The 19,977-nt window shown below is 32.1% G+C and overlaps 1 protein-coding gene across 1 annotated transcript in view; it reads right to left on the bottom strand.

The window, feature by feature from the left end:
• The window catches only part of fig4a (FIG4 phosphoinositide 5-phosphatase a), a 63,627-nt gene that overhangs the window by 9,255 nt on the left and 34,395 nt on the right, over nt 1-19,977 (bottom strand). The window contains exons 14-20 of the mRNA XM_039690088.2: nt 19,423-19,468; nt 18,012-18,160; nt 13,933-14,099; nt 9,860-9,998; nt 3,470-3,528; nt 2,364-2,511; nt 1,177-1,260 (exon numbers count right to left, since the gene is read on the bottom strand). Coding sequence (XP_039546022.2) covers nt 1,177-1,260; nt 2,364-2,511; nt 3,470-3,528; nt 9,860-9,998; nt 13,933-14,099; nt 18,012-18,160; nt 19,423-19,468 — 792 coding nt within the window. The remainder of the gene's footprint in view (nt 1-1,176; nt 1,261-2,363; nt 2,512-3,469; nt 3,529-9,859; nt 9,999-13,932; nt 14,100-18,011; nt 18,161-19,422; nt 19,469-19,977) is intronic.

Here is a 19,977-nt window from a genome sequence, read left to right as displayed (position 1 = left end):
TGGGGTTCCATACTTGGCCAATAGAACCTTTTACCACACACAAAAAAAATGGTTCTATATAGAACCATTTTGGAGTTCCATATATGAAGCGGGGGATGGAACCATTTCTGCTAAGAGTGTATAATACACTCAGGCGCGACGCTAGTTTCAGCCCAACGCACTTTTCATTTTTACGTTCTGCGCCGCGGACACATAAAGGCTTGAAATATCTCAATTTGCATGTAATGAGTCTATATAATATATTAGTTATATATAATATATAGTTATATACTATATAATATATTGTTTTTGCCACTGGAGATTATCCTGATTATCAAGTATATATTCTGCATTATTGTTTTATGAACGGCCGCAAAAACAAAATCCGGCAGGAAACAGTGCCGGGAAGAGGAGCTCAGCGCACACAGATATGAATATTTCTCATATAAAAGCATATTAAAGCACAAATCAACTTGTTTTCAAGCACATAAGGTATATTCCCGTCACACCTGATCAACATCAGACAGCTGCTTACACACACTCCATATTCACACGCGAGAAACACGAGTGCAACACGGATTGCTTTTCCAGCAGAGAAGGTCACGGACTGCACATGAGAGTGTGTGTTTCTTAAAGAGCGCATGTTATTTATCACATATTGACATTGTTTTTTTTTCTGGGTGTGTTGTGATTGATCAAGCGCTTCGAGTGTGTTTGCACACTACTAACTAACTCAACCCCGCCCCTTTATTCTGCGCATTGAATTATTAGTATTTTTTTATGATTATGTTTATTGAATTTTCATTATAACACAAATATAACAAGACATCACAAAAAAAAATAATAATAAAGGAACACCAATTGCTCAGATTTGCATATAAAGGTGAAACTCGAAAAATTATAATATCATGCAAAAGTTCATTTATTTCAGTAATTCAACTTAATATAGACTCATTACATGCAAAGTGAGATATTTCAAGCCTTTATTTGTTATAATTGTGATGATTATGGATTACAGATATGAAAACCCCAAATTCAAAATTAGATAATTGTGAAAAGATTTTCATATCTGTAAGCCATAATCATCACAATTATAACACATAAAGGCTTGAAATATTTAGAAGCAGAAGCACTGACACTGATATAGAGAATTATTAAACACTAAATAATAAGTTAGAGGAAGTATCTCAGACTCACCCCAACACAGACTTGGCGCTCTCGTCTGGTTTGCGAACAGTGAAGGGACTGGGGTCGAGCCCGACTGACTTCGGCATGAACTCCCTAAAATCAAACACAAGAAAGACAAATTATGCATGGCCATGAAGATTAATCTTAATTTGCTAAATGTAGAGAAACATTGTGAGCATAAACAGCAATAGTTCAGGGAGAGTGTGTCATCGTTTACACACACTTATGACATTCCAAACCCGTAAGAAATAAATATTTACTTTAATATTTACTAAAGTAATTCAATTTATTTTAACTGTAATATCCAGTTAAATATATAAACAAATAAATATTTAATTTAAAATTAAATAAATATTTACTCTGGAATTAATTAAAAATTAATTATTTTGATCTATATTTATTTAAATATTTCAATTGCTTTTTACTTCAATATTCATTTAAAAAAAATAAAAGTAAATAAATATTTACTTAGAATTAATTTAACTAAATAAATATGTACTTCAATTAATATTAACTTAAACGTTTAAAGTGATATTTACTTGAATATTAATTTAAATAAATATACAACAAATAAAAAAATACATTAATATTAAATACATTTATTTAAGAATTAATTTAAAAAAATGTTATTTTAAATAACGTTTATTTACATATTTAAATAGCTTTTTACTTAAATATTAATTCACATAAATAAACAAGCAAACAAAAGCTAATATTATAAATACTTATTTACCTTAATATTTAAATCAATATTTACTTAAGAATTAATTAAAATATATATTTACTTTAATATTTAAACATTTAATTGATTAAAGTAAATATGTATTTGTTTATTTTTGTTTAATTATTTATTTGAATTAATATGCAAGCAAATATTTATTTTTGTAATATTTGAATTTATTTCGTTTGTTTATGTAAATTAATATTTAAAACATATTTAATTGATTAAACCAAAAATATTTATTTGTTTATTTATTTTTGTATTTTAATTAATATTTAAATAAACCAAACAAATACAAAAATAAATATTTTAAATATAATATTTTAATAAATACTTAAATATAAAAGACAAAATACTATGTGCTTATAACAATAATTTACTCATAGATCTGACATTTAAAGAGCTTGTTATAAAAATAACACTGTTCTTGAAGAGCTGCAGTTGTGTGTGTGTGTGTGTGTGTGTGTGCGCTGACCTGGAGGAGTTGGTCATGGCGATGCTGAAGGTGTCGTCGAACGAGGTGAGCTCGTGTGGGCTGAAGGACTCGCTGTAGATGTCGATGCTCTCCTCATATCGGTTCACACGCTTCACCACAACCTTCTTTCTGTTGCTCTCACACTGGGCTGAAACACACACACACACACAACTCCAGTTACAGCACGTCACATCCGTCAATCACAGGGTTGCTGCACACTTTTGAAAGTCAAATTTAAGGCTTTTTAAGACCTTTTTTCAAGAAATAAAAACTAATGCTGTACATTAGGTGTGTGCAATATTGACAAAATCTCCATATTTCCAAAGTTTTGTTCGTTATAATGTGTTTTTGTGGCGGGTTTAGGTCTGATTCATGAAGTGGTCGTAAAAAATTAGTCACAATTTTGGTTTTCGGTCAAAAATGACCCCCATAGGAAATGAATGTCACCAATTTTTTTTCACAAACTTTTAAAAATATTATTCTACATAAAGTTTTATAATTGAACGAATTGCATTTTTGATACAAATTTTGAAAAAAAAAAATGGGTATAAAATTTGAAAATACAAAATACAACACAAGCTTGTCTTTCTAATCCAATGTTTGGCTGTAATTATAAAGCAAAAACGTACTCTTTTTTTATCACTATTTCTAAAAAAAAAAAAAAGGAAATGTGTTCATAAACAGCAGGGGAATTCACGTGCCTCTCCATAGATTATTACACCATGGTTCTACGCTTTTTCTCTATACTGTAACCAGATGGTGCTAATTTTCTTCAAAAGAATATTTAAAACATAATAAAATAAATAAAAACATAAAAAAATACTGCATTAATACAAAAAAAAAATAATAATATATTTATAGAAATATATATAGATATATTTTTCCATGGCAAAAATAGACAATAAATATTGAATAAAAATAAAAAAATTCAATCAAATTTTCTCAAAATACTAAATTAAAAAGAATAAATATTATAGAACATAAATTAATTGCATTGGTTTTTACTGGGATGGAGGAAGTTTAAAGGCGCATCAGACTAGGTTTCTGGTTAATGTGTCACCACATGTCTCTCATATGGGTGTTTAAAGGCAGTGTAAAGGGATCACCTTCATCGTACGGTAACGGGAGGAACGTCAGCACTCCGTCAGACCACCAGTGTGTGTAACTGCAGGAGAAAAACACACAGGTGACGTCAAACTCAATAGCAAAGTTATTTTGGGAAGTTGTACCATGGTTATACTAAGGTTTTACAGACATGCACCATGTGATACGGCAGTGTGTGAACATGGTTATAGTAAATATCAAAGTACCATGATATTACCATCTGTACCATGGGATCACCTGTTTTCTAAAGGGCAGTGTAACACAAAAATATATAATTGTAATATTTAGAAAAATGATATATGAATTGTTTAACAGTTTACAGTAAGGTTTCATTCGTTAACATTAGTAAACTAAATTAGTTAACATGAACTAATAATTCTAGTTTCGTTTTTAATGCTAATTTACTAAAACATTATTTAAATATAAAGTTGTAAAAACATTAGCTAATGCAATGTGAATTAACATGAAGAAAACAATTAATGACTATTTATAGTAACAAATCCTAAAAAAATATTAATAAATACAGAAACAAATTAAACCTTATTTTGAAGTGTTACCAATTATATAAAAAACGTAAATGATTAATATACACATATATACATGACAAACACACACACACACATACAATTATAACGTGTATAAATATTAATTTATAATTAAACCGAGCCTAAATTAATTTCATAAAAAAGAATATAATACAATTAAATTTATTTGCACAAACTGTACTAATGCGTTTATATTAGGGCTGTCAAACGATTAATCGCGATTAATCGCATCCAAAATAAAAGTTTGTGTTTACATAATATATGTGGGTGCACTGTGTATAATTATTATATATATATATATATATATATATAAATATATATAAATACACACACATGCTTGTATATATTTAAGAAACATTTTCATGAATATACTGTATATAGTTTTATGTATAATTTATATTATATATATATATATATATATATATGTGTGTGTTATATATAAATAATATTTTATTCTTAAATATACATGCATGTGTGTGTATTTACATATACAAAATAATTATACACAGTACACACACATATATATTATGTAAACACAAACTTTTATTTTGGATGCGATTAATCGTTTGACAGCCCTAATATATAGACATTTCCATAAATAAATAAACATATACACATTTATTTATATTAAATTACGAATATAATTTTTATTATATATTATAATAATTATATAATTGTTTATATATATATATATATATATATATATATATATATATATATATATATATAAAAATATTTTAACCAATAAATTGTATATATGCATATGTGTGTGTGTGTGTGTGTTTAATGAATTCATTTATTATAATATAATAAAATGTATATTTGCAATATAATATACAACAAACAAATACATATGTATTAATATAATATTAATAATAGTAAAAATAACACTAATGTGTAGACATACTTTCCAATTTATAATATCAAGGTTCGTACATATTTTAATGAAAAATTAAATCCCATGACTTAAAGACTTTGGGATTTCAAAGACTACAACCACTCATCAAAAATAAACACTAACTTCATATTGTATTTCAATAATTCAAGCACTTTTCAATAACTTTATCTTAAATATGTCAGTTCTCAAGGGTTTTCCAGGACTTCAGTACCTCACACACTTTCTACGAACCCTGTATTATTACCTTTAGCACTACAGCAGTGAGAATTTAAGGCGATTTATACAAAACTAATATCAATGCAAAAATATCAACGTAAACTAAAAATAAGATACGTTTGTTTTTTGTAATTTAAAGGTGATGTTCAGTACGACACACACTGTCCTAGCCATCAGTGATGAACGAAAACACATGCATGTGTGTGTGTCCTCGAACACGAACTGTCCTTTCAGAGACGATCTGACTACAATTTCCGTAAACAGGTCAGACTCGTTTCATTTCGTTTTGTGTCTGATAATAGTCGAACCCATCAGCGTAAGGCTTTGTTACATCGTCCATTATGCAAGCGGCATCACAAAGACACGCCGAGTCCGACTGCGGGACACTAAACTGGGTCATGGGACACACACACACACACACACTTCAACATCACAGGGCAATAAAATAATAAAGCACAAACTCCAGAGAGGAATGGATGGACGCAGAGCTGAAGATGGCGAATGGAAAAAACATTTATGTTTACACACTTTACGAACTAAAGGCAATGAAACACCGAGCAGAACCTGTTCATACTGAGGCGAGCATCACTCGCGCCGTCACTGTTAGAGGTCACAGCTACGGTTGGGAACCGAATACCTGTTACACTTAACTGTCACCGTCCCACAGGTGGGACGTTTGCCACTATATTTTTAAAACAATAATATCTTAGTAAATACCTTAAATAATATTGACAAACTATATATCATTTGAAAGCTTACAATCTCTAGTTTCCATATTTGGTGACTGATTTTCAAAATATATTACAGAGGAGCCATAATTTATCAATATAAAACAAGAATATTTTCATACTCATAAGGCGTGTTCAGACCTTTATTTTAAAATAGCAGTAAACATGAAAAATCATGAAAAAATGGTAGATACCTCAGTTTGTTTTCATGCCAAAAGTTCAAAAGATAGAATCCATTTAATTATTTTGGAAAAAAAAGGTCTGAAAAGTTTGAAATATCAAGAAAAAAATAATAAATTCACCATTTGTGACGTGGCAGCTAGCTATGACTTACATGCGTGTTCTTTGTATGTGTTTCTTAGAGGTTCAATTCATATCAAAATCTGCCAAACTTCCCATGCTACTTCTGAATAGGATCTCTACTTCAGAAATTGTATGAAAATTGTGAAAATAATGGTTCATATCACTCAAAACACGAATGGAAATGCAGACGCCCTTATATGGGCAGTAATGGAGTCTGATTGTGCCCTAGTGAAAAAGTTCGGTACTGCGCTCAAACAAAATCTTACTGAAAGCTCATTTTTTGAGATATCAACCTAAAATTTGAAACACAACTTGTTCAGATTTTTGGCTTTGATCTTTCTGACATTTTAGAGTAGCCCAGGTTTTATAAAATATATATTTTATGTAAAATATGAATAATTAATATTTTTACATTGTACATTTCCATAAACTCAAACTTCTATAATTTTTTTTCTGTTTCACTTTCTTAATTTATTTCACTTCTACAAAAATCTGCCAAATGTCTTCTTTAAAACAAGACCAATCATATGTCTATATTCCAAAGCATTCTTGAATTACAACCATTTAAGTTCGAAATGTGCATTTTCATGTCTATTCAAAAAAGGGGGGGTGACAGTTAACAGGTTAAATAAAAATTTCGACTCCTTTGAGTATTTCAGTGTGACTTTAAAGCACTGAAGCGCGAGAGTCTCTGTGCTGAACGTGTGTATCAGTGTATCGGACCCGCGCGGCTCTTAAAGCGACAGCGCACATATTCCTGCCGTCTCCATAGTAACACTAATCACACGACAGAAGACAGAGAACACTCACTCGCTCTTCACTAACAACATAACTATATCTATAATGTATGTTTTATTTATAAACTGCAGTGTTATTTTATATTTGATTAGTTTGTGAACCTGAATACTAGTCAACTAGACAAATTTAGATTTGCTCAGAAAGTTAGTCCGGCAAAGTGCTCATTCAAGCCCATTTCCAATCCGCCGAATTCAAGGCATCAATCAGAAACGTTGGGGCGGGCTATAACGGTCACAAACAGTCACACTCGGGAACTTCGGGTCAAAATTGACCCAAAGGGCGGGATTCATATTTAAAAAAGAAAATCATAATTTTTTTTTTTACTTGTTTTTTATAATATTTTTTCTTTTCTTTTTTGGTGTTTTGAGAACATTTCAAAAATACCAAAATTTATAATTAGTATCAATGCAATAATTATGACCAAATTTTCCCCCATTGAATATAATAGATTTTTTTTTTTTATTTATTTATTTTTTCTTAAAGCTGTATTTCATTTTGGAGTCAAGCCTAGGCCTCATAAAAGCAATTTTTTAAATTACAAACTGAGCTTTTTAAAAATGCAAAACACATGTATAATCTGCATTTTTTTGGTGCATTTGTATATAAGGGTGTGTTTGTGTCTGTTTTGCACTCTTGATGTTTTATAGATTCACCCCTTCACTGTTGTGTGCTTTTATTCAAGATCGTTGCTGATTTGTAGATTATACGCACAAAAAAAACGTAGTATTTTCACATTTTTGTCAATTTCCCATTCATTTCCTATGCGGGTCATTTTTGACTGTGACTATTTTTTTACGACCACTTAGACTTTTCAAATCCTGTCCCCAATTTTTTGGGGTGTTCATATACCAGGTACCATTAAAGTCACCAAGTTTCGGACCATTCCGATGAAGCTACGATTTTTAACATTTTTTTATTTAACCCCTTAACGTCTGAATTTATATAGCTGTATATAAAAAAAATGTTTTATGTGTGTTTTTGCCTTTAAGTAGATGGAAAATAATGTTGAGATTATCAATTTCACTTTTGCACAACAAATAAATAGAAATTTTGGTATGTTGCAAATCTGTAACAACGGGCATAATGGTCAATTTGGTATGTTGCAAACAGTGTTGCCACAGTTACTTTGAAAAAGTAACTAAGTTACTTTACAAGTTACTTGATTTTAAAAGTAACTAAGTTACTTACAAGTTACTTTTATTAGTTACATTCAGCAGTTGCCGACAACACACCCTCAACATAACGACCTCAACATAAAAAAACACACGACCTCAACATAAAAATTAGAACCGGTTTTGCCAACATTCACTTTATTGGAAGTGTATTTTTAACAGTAACATCAACAATCTATCTCCTGTCATTGAAAGTTTAGCTTAAAAACTATTTCCTGAAAAAAACATGTTTTACAAAAAAAAAAAAAAAAAAACAGTCTTTCTTGACTTAACTTAAGTCTTTCTTCACCTCACTTAACATAAATACTTGTTTTTATAAAAAATAAAATAAAGACAGCCTTTCTTGTCTTCACTTAACATAAATACTTGTCTTTATAAAAATTTAAAATATAGACTATAAAATTTCTTGACCTGACATATTTAACAGTTAACACTGTGACAAAACTTACTATTTATAATCTGCATTTTTTATTTTTTTATCTTTATTTTTTATCTTATGTTTAATCCCATGTTATGAGTTAAGGAGAGAGGCGAGTAAAACCAGTGGTTGTACATCATTAACAGAAGCTTCTCAAACCTCTCGGGTTGAAACGAAGGCGACCGTGTTTAATCGCAGCATTTCCTCCACAACAAACTGCCCGACCAACTTCTTCAACTCCCCCCACTTACTGGTTTTGCAACGAAGTCCAGCTTTTGCTTTTGTGGTGGGGAACCTGCTCTCTGCTTCGCATCACCTGGCGTGACTTGCTCTGTAAGTTTGGCTGTGCGGTGAATCCAAATGTTTTTTGTTTGTTTGTTTTTTTTTCAAATTTGACGAAGTGTTTCTGTAGGTAGATAACACTTTGTCACCGCCAGCAGTTTACAACGGACCTTAATGTTGCCGTCTTTAGCTGAGACAAACTCAAAATAGTGACTGTATTTCCAGCTAGAAAAAGCGCATCTCTCTCCTCCCTCCAACGTTGTTTACATTTGTGTCGCTGCGTGCGTGGTACACGTGACGCGAACCTCATGCTGAAAACGTGACTTGTCGCGCACACTCCCCGAGATGCAAGAAGAAATAAATACATGTATTTACTAAGGAAAATTACAAAAATAGTAACGCACAGTGACCTGGATAAGTAACTTTAATCTGATTACTGGTTTCGAAATAGTAAAGCGTTATATTATTATTATTATTATTAATACTATTATATTGAAAAAAGGGGTCAAATTAGAATAACGCGTTACTTAGTAACGCGTTACCGGCATCACTGGTTGCAAATGTTGCAAATGTTCCTGACCGGAGAAATCCTCGTGCGTAAACAGGAATTAAGTCCATCACTTTGAAACAAGTGCTTGTCGAAGGTCCGTAGTGAATATGCACAAACCGGCAGACGTTATCTCGGCTGGTTGACTGAGTCAAATGGTTTGTTGCATATTTGCGACAGTGGGCGTTAAAGGGTTAAACACGTCGGGTCATTATTGACCCGAAGAACCCCAGAGGGTTACACGATGACGACAGCGCTGGGACTTTGTAGCCTACATTACAAAGATGGCTGCCGCCGTCCAACATCACTCGCTCCAATCGGCTATCGCGTCTGTTTTAAGCGATTTGAGCGTTTCCTTTTTGTTAAAAACCGAGCAAAGAACAACACTCGGAGCTGCATACGTCATCTGCATCGCTCTGATTGGTTTTAGGTCTATCGGCCATTGCACATTGAGTCCGATACTCTCTCAGTCGGTGTGTCGTTACCTGTGGCGCTGCTGTGGGAGGCTCATGGTGTCGCTGTGGTGAAGGTAGAAGTCTGTGGGCAGTTCCCAGAGATGAGGCTTTGATTCAGACGGCTGGTAGACCTGCAGGAACAGGTTTATAGCGTCCTGTCTGTCTGCATCTGAGAGACACACACATTACATAATACATAACACTTCTCATGTCTGAGCAAATCTTAGTTTAAGCTTGTTTTACATTCATGCATTTGGCAGATGCTTATATCCAAAGCAATCAAGCATTTACAGATCTTTAGACAGACAGTCTGAGCAAATCTTAGTTAAAGCTGCATTTCATTTAGTTTTTGTTTGTTTTGTTGTATCCAAAATGACTCGCATTGCATTTTATTTATTATTAAATTTAAAATGATTGTATTAATATTATTTACATTACATTATATTTAACCATTTAACCAAAGCAAATTATTACACACATTGCTAAATACTTTTTGAATTGTTTTATTCAATTAGAAATGTTATACTTTGCCAATGTTACTTTTATAATTTATTGAGTTTAACAGTATTTTATTTAATTGTAAAGTTTTATTATTAAAGTGCCACTTTTGTCATTTAAATCATATAGTTTTATTAATATAAATTTTTTTTTTGCAGAAGTCATGAATCTTTTTACATGCATACTTGCTATTTAAGCCCTGTATTTGATCTAATTATTTATTTTATTTTATTTTAACGTGCATTTTATTTTGCATTTTTAATTCATTTCATATGAAAACTACTCATTTGGAAAAGTGCTGTTTTACTTTATATCAATCATTTATGTCCTTCGATCCTAATTGCATGCAATTCTAATACTAAAGCAACATGAACCGTTTTAGTGATGCCGATAAAATTAAATAAAACACTTAAACAAATACTGAGAGAGACTGGAAACCAGCGAACATCACAGCGAGAGCAATCCACCAGTGAACCAGTCAGATGCATCTATTCTCATTGCTTGATTACGCAGAGAATACAAGAGTGATGACTGTTGCGCTCACGGTGCTGAAACCAAGAGTTAATCGACAAGCATAATTAGACTCGTTCCCCGTTATCCCTCAAGGCCATTTCAGCATCTTTATAATTAAATAAAGCTGAGATGAGACGTTGCATTAGTGCACGAGCATGTTCACACTCCACTTCATCATATGCTACAGTGAAAACATTGCACATATGTTTAAATCATCATAAAAATGCCATTTTCATTAACATTACATCAATTTCCGTTATGATTAAACATGCATAAGTGTTAAAAGAGGCTTAGTTTTGTAATGTAACATCTTTTGTCTTTGACTTTGGGGTCCAAAGCAACACGTGCCTGAGATTCACCTGTTAAACATCATCACAGTTTCTAGACTGTGCCTGCGACGATGATTCATTTCAGGAGAATTTATAAGCTGTTTCATCGAGTCCCTGAATGAGAGGATGCTATAAATACAGCCGAGAGAACAATAAAAGAAGGGAAAAGCAGAGTCTGAAGAACCGCAGAAAAGTGACCATCGCAATCAGAACCCGAAGCCCGTTCCCTCCTCAGCCGACACACTGATCTAGTGGACACATGCACAAATGAGGAAAACAATTTGATCTCAAGACCAAAATTCACGTCCCACGTCCCTCTTTTACTGATATACTGATATATATATATATATATATATATGAAGAGTTCAGATGCAAAAGCCTCTAAGTGCCATTTGAAATTTTCTTCTAGAATGATCATTTTTATCAAGCTTGTATATTTAAGTTAATTAATTTCACTTAAATGGGGATGATAATTACCTATGAATTGTCATTTAAGTGAAATTACTGAACTTAAATATACAAGCTTGATAAAAATGATCATTCTAGAAGAAAATTTCAAATGGCATTTACCGAGGCTTTTGCATCTGAACTCTTCATATATATATATATATATATATATATATATATATATATATATATATTTAAAGAATGGAGATTCTATTGATTCATTATTTTAAATCTGTATAATTATGAATCACTCATAACATAAAAAGGGTCAAAGTTTTATCATCTAAAGACTTATATATATATACTTCTACATATATATATTAGGGCTGTGCAAAAATGAATTGCGATTAATCGCATCCAAAATAAAAGTCTGTGTTTACATAATATATTTGTGTGTGCTGTAAATAATTATTTTGCATATATAAATACCTATGCATGCATGTATATATTTAAGAATTATTTGCGCTTAAATTCTGTATATATACTGTATATATAAATACATAACTATATTCTCTATCTATATTATTTAAATAACACATTTTCTTAAATATATACATGCATGTATATATATTTATATATACAAAATAATTATATACAGCACACACAAATATATTATGTAAACGCAGACTTTTATTTTGGATGCGATTAATCGCAATAAATTTTTGCACAGCCCTAATATATATATATATATATATATACTTCTAGATATATATAGATATATAAATTTTATCGGCATCACAAAAATTGTACATGTTGCTTTAGCATTAGAATTGTGGCTGCGTGCAATTAGGGTCGAAGGAAGGACATAAAGAAATGATATAAAAGTAAAACAGAACTTTTCCAAATGAGTAGTTTTTATATGAAATAATATGAAATTAAATTAAAAATGCTAAAAAAATAAATAAAATGCATTTATAATATAAAATAAATAATAAAAATATAAATATAATAAAAAATATAATAAATATAAATATAATAAAATATAATAAATATAAATTATAATAAAAAAAATAATATATATATATATATATATATGTGTGTGTGCGTGTATGTACAAATTTAAAATGTAAAAATAAAAAAAACGAAAAATAAATGAATAGAAGCAATAAAAAACAGAGCATAAAGCAGGGAATAAAATTGGCAAAAACACAACTAAACTACTAAAACTTAAACTAAAATGAAAATAAATATAAAAAAATAATTCAAATTATGAATAAAAGCTATAATAACATCACAATGATACAAAATAACACTGGAATAAGCTACAACCCCCCCCCCCCCCACACACACACACACACACACACTCACACACACTCTCGCACACACACACGTTCATTTACACACACACTCACACACTTTAGATTCTCCATGTGTGTTTGTGAGAAACGCAGTGAAACACGCGGGAGCAATATAATCAGCTCTTGATTGGAATGTGTCGTCTTCGTCAATAAGCCGAACAGTAATCACACACACACACACACATCTCCGAGTAATATTAGATCTCACTCATATCCGAAAATCATAACCGTGACATTATTACGAGAACATTACAGCAATTAACTCCATGCGCAAGTGCGACTCCCGCGAGGAAGCGGTGACGCCGGGAACGCTCGAACGCGTGACCCACCGAAGTCCCGATATTACTGGCCAATCAGCTGTCAGAGAACTGGGGCGTTGCTATGCAGAAAACACATTTATAACAGGCAATCATGTCAAGAAATGACCATTACAGCAAAACCAGACAAAATAAACATTGAAAGACCCATTGGTCCCCTACAGATGTTGTTTCACTGCGGTGATTTCAGACAATCAGTGATTGTGCGGCAAAACTCGTCGGCAGCATGTGCACAAGCACGTTTCACACACTTCGGCTCGGCACAACGGCCGTTTCTACAGTTAGTAAATGTAATAATTATAATTCACACAAAGCGGCCCATCAGCACAAAGGCAAACATGAATAATTCATGAAAGAGAGAAAATGGCTCAAACATCCCTCTCTCTCTCTCTCTCTCTCTCTCTCTCTCTCTCTAGACCATCGTCAAATTATAAAATCTGACATTAACATAATATTATGTAATAGGCACATTTCTATTCTGAAAAATGATGAATAATCATTCAAAATATAGTTATAGATGTAAAAGCTTTTTAGCATTACGGTAATGAGGATCTGGGGTTTAAATGTGCTGAATTATCATGAATATAATATCAGAAATGCAAATGTGAAGATAGTAAGGTGTCAGATCAGTCTTCTGTGTCACATGACCCTTCAGAAACCACTCTAACATGAGGATCTGGTGCTTGTGTGGAGATGTTCACCTGAGAAAGCGTTGCTGTAGTATCGCGAGAGCGTCTGCATGATGTCCTTCGAGTGTTGGGTCCAGGGCGCGATCTTACGGTACGTCTTGACCCGGTGAACCAGCTGAGATCCTCCGTACTGTAAAGACAGGGTGTCTCCGTGGTCCTCGTAAAGCTCCTCGAATAACCTGCACACACACACACACACCGTGACGTCAACAGCTGGCTGACGGCGGCGGTGATCAGGGTTTGAAGTGAACATCCGACAAATGCGGGTAATATGTAAACTTATTATGTTTAAGTCAAATCTGTCAGTGTTGGGTAAGTTACTCTAAAAAAGTAGTTAATTACTAGTTACTAATTACCTCTTCAACAGTGTAATTAGATTACTGTACGAATTACTCTCTTTAAAAAGTATTTAATTACTAATTACTTTCAAAATCCCATATCAATCTCAACCAGCTGAATAATACAAGGATAGACATGAATCTGTTTTAATTCTTTCAAATAAATACTATAAAATTGCATGAATTATCCTTAAACTGACCAAGGTGGAGAAGGTTACATTATAAAAACATACTTTTTAGCATCAGACAATACATTTTGATGTTAAACCCACTATTGTTTTATGTCTGATCTCATGACATTTCACACTTTTTTCATACATATTTTACAATAATTCATACGAATTTGTACGAGTGCGGTCGTAATATTTAGACACCTCATACGAATCGCTGTGAGATCGGATTGATCTTTACACAGTATTTACCTCGATTACGTCAGAAGTAACTGTAATTAAATTACAGATAAATGAAGTTTAATCCCTTACTTTACATTTTCAATGGAAAAGTAATTAAATTACAGTAACTAATTACTTAGTAATTTTCTAATCTGTGCAGATTTAGTGCATATACTTGTGATCATGACGATATATTAAACCGAATCTGCGTACTTGAACACACTCGTCACTACACAACACATAACGGCGCGCTTATTCGTTTGCATTGAAGCGACAGTGAAGATTAAAAAGCTTTTGGTGAACAGAAAACACATTGATATTTAACGTTTTTGCACAAAAAACTTTCATTTTAGAGACTGAACACCAGTGGGCGGAGCTTATAGTGTGATGAGGTGTAACTATTGCTCGCTGTGGAGGCGGGCATATGCAAATGTATGATGTCACAGATCCCGCAGTTTTTGGAGCTTGATTAAAGCAATACTCTGTTTATAATGAGGACGTTTTAACCTGTTAACTGTCACCCCCCCTTTTTTGAATAGACATGAAAATGCACATTTCGAACTTAAATGGTTGTAATTCAAGAATGCTTTGGAATATAGACATATGATTGGTCTTGTTTTAAAGAAGACATTTGGCAGATTTTTGTAGAAGTGAAAAAAATTAAGAAAGTGAAACAGAAAAAAAGTTATAGAAGTTTAAGTTTATGGAAATGTACAATGTAAAAATATTAATTATTCATATTTTACATAAAATATATATTTTCAAAACCTGGGCTACTCTAAAATGGCAGAAAGATCAAAGCCAAAAATCTGAACAAGTTGTGTTTCAAATTTTAGGTTGATATATCAAAAAATGAGCTTTCAGTGAGATTTTGTTTGAGCGCAGTACCGAACTTTTTCACTAGGGCACAATCAGACTCCATTACTGCCCATATAAGGGCGCCTGCATTTCCATTCGTGTTTTGAGTGATATGAACCATTATTTTCACAATTTTCATACAATTTCTGAAGTAGAGATCCTATTCAGAACTAGCATGGAAAGTTTGGCAGATTTTGATATGAATTGAACCTCTAAGAAACACATACAAAGAACACGCATGTAAGTCATAGCTAGCTGCCACGTCACAAATGGTGAATTTACTATTTTTTTCTTGATATTTCAAACTTTTCAGACCTTTTTTTTCCAAAATAATTGAATGGATTCTATCTTTTGAACTTTTGGCATGAAAACAAACTGAGGTATCTACCATTTTTTCATGATTTTGCATGTTTACTGCTATTTTAAAATAAAGGTCTGAACACGCCTTATGAGTATGAAAATATTCTTGTTTTATATTGATAAATTATGGCTCCTCTGTAATATATTTTGAAAATCAGTCACCAAATATGGAAACTAGAGATTGTAAGCTTTCAAATGATATATAGTTTGTCAATATTATTTAAGGTATTTACTATGATATTATTGTTTTAAAAATTTAGTGGCAAACGTCCCACCTGTGGGACGGTGACAGTTTTAATCAAGATGTTTTAACGAAATAAAGACTTTAAGATTTTAACTCTTATTAAAACATGAATAGCTTAAAATGACTGAGACAAACTTTGTGAACATTTGTTTTTATTAAACAGCTCTCTTAAAAAGTGTATTTCAGAAATTCAACTTAAAAGGTGAAACTAATATATTTAGTATATATATATATAACTATATACATATGCACGATTATACTTTTCAGAGGACTGACATTTCTGTATTTAAAATCATTTTTTATTAATTTTATGTACTTTTATAATTTTCTTTTATTCCAAATGCTATTAGTATCCTTACCCAAACCAAAAGACAATAACAAATGAATTATCCTAATGTGTTTAAAGTATGTTTATCTTCACTATGATATTTTACATTGTATTTTTTTTTTGTTTGTGACGTTTGTATGTTGATCTAGCCTGTATGTTTGGTGAGCCAAAGAAAAATTTCCACCCTGGTGGACAATAAAGATTGATTCTATTCTATTCTATTCTATTCTATTCTATTCTATTCTATTCTATTCTATTCTATTCTATTCTATTCTATTCCATTCTATTCTATTCTATTCTATTGAGGGCTTGGAAAATACCTATCTGAGATCAAACTGTATTGAATAAAGCAACAAAAAGGCGTATCTGACGTATTTGACTTTTTGTTTTTTTGAAAATGTTTTAGTACATGTTCATTGTGTTAATATGCCATACATTTTTTTTACTTAAATACTAATTTCATGTAAGTATGCCTGTGGTTGCAATGTTTGTGGTTTAAGGTTAATAATACAGGTGCCAAAATTTTGTTTTGTCTCTCCTGTAAAGTTTGTTAAAAGCCACTTTTGCATGATATTCTACTTTTTCGAGTTTCACCTGTAAATAAGAAATGAATGTATAAAATCCAAATTGTAATATATATAAATAAGATGTGACGTAGTTAATCTGGTTTTATGATTTTCGGCTATTTGAAGATCTGAATGGCCGAAGATTTAGCAGCCGAAATGATGAGTGAGTGAAAAGGTTGATTTCAAACCCTGATGCCCGTTTACACGAAGGGAAAACGCAGATATGTCCCTGCGGTTTTTGGCCTCTCATTTACACAAAAACCCTGTTTTTAATCACAGAAAACGATTATTTCTAAAAACTCCGGCCAAAGTAAAGATCTCTGATATGTGTGGCCGTGTCGACTGGAGGAAACGGGGTTTTAGCTTCTCAAACGTCACATTATGCGCCAGAAAATGCTTAATAATGTCATGTGAGCGCCCAGTTTGGGTGTATAGGCAAGGCAAGTAGTTTGTTTAGGCATGGTTTGTAAGGAATTATGTATACTCAAACACACATAACTATAGGATCAATTCTTAATGCGCATGTGACATCACAGGTTCAGAGAGAACGGTGTCGTCTAATTTAATAACAAATGATCATTTCAACGGAAGTGAAGATGGAAAATAGCATTATTTTCATTAAAATATTTATATTAAATTTAATATTTTATATTTATTTTCATTTAATATTTATATTAAAATAGCATTATCAAGAACCGCTATAAAAACCAAACCAATCTCTGTTACCTTTAATTATATTACGTTTATCTCTGTAAAACTGCTTTGAGGCAATTTAGATTGTTAAAAGCGCTATAAATGAGGATGACTTGACTTTTGACAGTTATGATGGCGCTCGACGGCGTATTATTTATGCGGGTTGATGTAAATGACCGCGGTTTTTAAAAACGATGTTGTGTGCACAAAGATATTATATTAAAAAATATATAATATTATAATAAAAAATATAAAATATTAGTTTCTCTAAATATTATACTGTGTAACTGTGTCCTGAGTGTGCGCCGGTACCTGACGCAGTCGGTGTCGAACTGAAGCTTGGGTTTGTCGATCATCCCGAGAGCGTAGAGCTGGTACGCCAGAGCACATTTACCCACCATGAACTGGGCGGTGTTGGTTCGGTCCAGACAGTCCACACAGTTCGTCCTCAAAACCCCGGTCTGTCAAAAAAATAACACACAATAATCAGTTTTCAGCACTGATAATAATAATCATAAATGTGTGTTGATCATCAGATCCTCATATTAGAGTGATTTGTGAAGGATCATGTGACACTGAAGACTGGACTAATGATGATAAATCTATCTTTGATCACAGGAATAAATTACACGTTACTATATATTCACATAGAAAACAGATGATTTACATCAAAATAATATTTCACAATTTTTACTGTATTTTTGATCAAATAAATGCAGTCTTGCTGAGCAGAAGAGTCCAAAGTTTTGAATCGTGGTGAAAATATGATCATAACAGACTGTCACGTGTGGTGTTTTGTTTCATGTTCACTGTAGGACAACAGGCTCAACCAATCACGTGAGTTGGGGGCGGGGCTATCTGTATAGCTGACCAATGACTGACTGGTGAGGGGTGTGTTACGAAGAACTGTTACAAAAAAATAACATATCATTCACATTTTAAATGTAATTCAAATGTGATTAAAAACCACAGCGTGTAGCAAAACGTACAAATACATTTATGGAAAATAGATTTTTTTTTAAATAGCCATTAACGATTAAATAGGCATTAAATACTTTTCTATATCAAAACAAGCGAAAGCAACAAAATTTAGATGTTTTAACAAAGTTTAGATGATTAGTTAGGTAGGTATTTCTGTATATTCCCAAACTATGACTTTTAATGAATCTGCAAGTAAATTAAAAACAGTTTTATAAAAATAAATAAATAAATAAATAAATACATAATATAAAAAGCGTATTTAAAAAAAATAAAATTGAAATGTGTAAACGGAAAAGAAAATGCAGAAGTGAATCTTTTCAACACCTAGTGAACAAAGGCAGATATAAAAGTGTTTTTAAATTAGTTTTCATATCTCGCAATATTAATTTGATTCCATAAAATCACCAAAATTACATATTTAGCATTTATTTTTGCCTTAAAATATCTTGAATGTAACTCGACACCTAATTTAGTATACGCTGTTGAATATGCAAATGAGCCCCGCCTCACTTTACACATGGTTTGTTTTAAAGCATATTAAAAATAGACATATAAACAACATTAAACGCTGGATTTTCACCTTAATAAATTGAACTACCACTCATAAAACAACATAAAATCATCCAAAGTGCGACTGGTGTTTAAATACGGGAATCAAACAGGCGCTAAATGGCCCAGACTGAGAGTCAACACGGAGCAGTTGTGATGCCGAGAGTCTGAGGACTGGAGATTATTGACGAACCTGTAATCTGCCGTTCGGTGTGACCTTTCCTCCCAGATCTCCCCACCTGAACAACAAAACACAGTTTGATGAGAGTGTGTCGATGCAAACGGCTCCATTAGACGCTCTACTGTTCATCACGTGGACCATCAGAAACAAATGCTGGAAAACAAACAAAAGTGCTGCCATTCACTTCAGCTGTGACTCAGATGGGAGGTCGCGACCTTTCTGAGCTCTTATGTGAGGACAGAAATAGCGTATTGAAGCACTGTACACACATTCTGCCCATGTGGAGTTCATCTTTGCAGAATATTCTCAAACTGGATACACTCATTTCAGTTTCATATCATGCGTGTTCACGGACACAAGCAGTTGCTTCTCATAATCATTACTGTGTTGTACATTGTATTTTATGCTAACCTGTATGTATTTCTAATGTACTGTATTCATTTTAGCCCAATTTCCTTTTCCCAAAGTGGTTATTCAAGCCACCATTGTAAAAATAAAGCAAATTAAAGCTGTGAGCAACATTTACGGGGGTTCAAGCACATATGCATTTAAGGCATTACGTTTAAT

This window comes from Pimephales promelas, chromosome 13 (genome assembly GCF_988280905.1).
Source record: "Pimephales promelas chromosome 13, fPimPro1.hap1.1, whole genome shotgun sequence".
Classification (NCBI taxonomy): Eukaryota; Metazoa; Chordata; class Actinopteri; order Cypriniformes; family Leuciscidae; genus Pimephales; species Pimephales promelas.
Note: the sequence above shows the minus strand (reverse complement) of the source record. Positions and strands in the feature narration are given on the sequence as shown.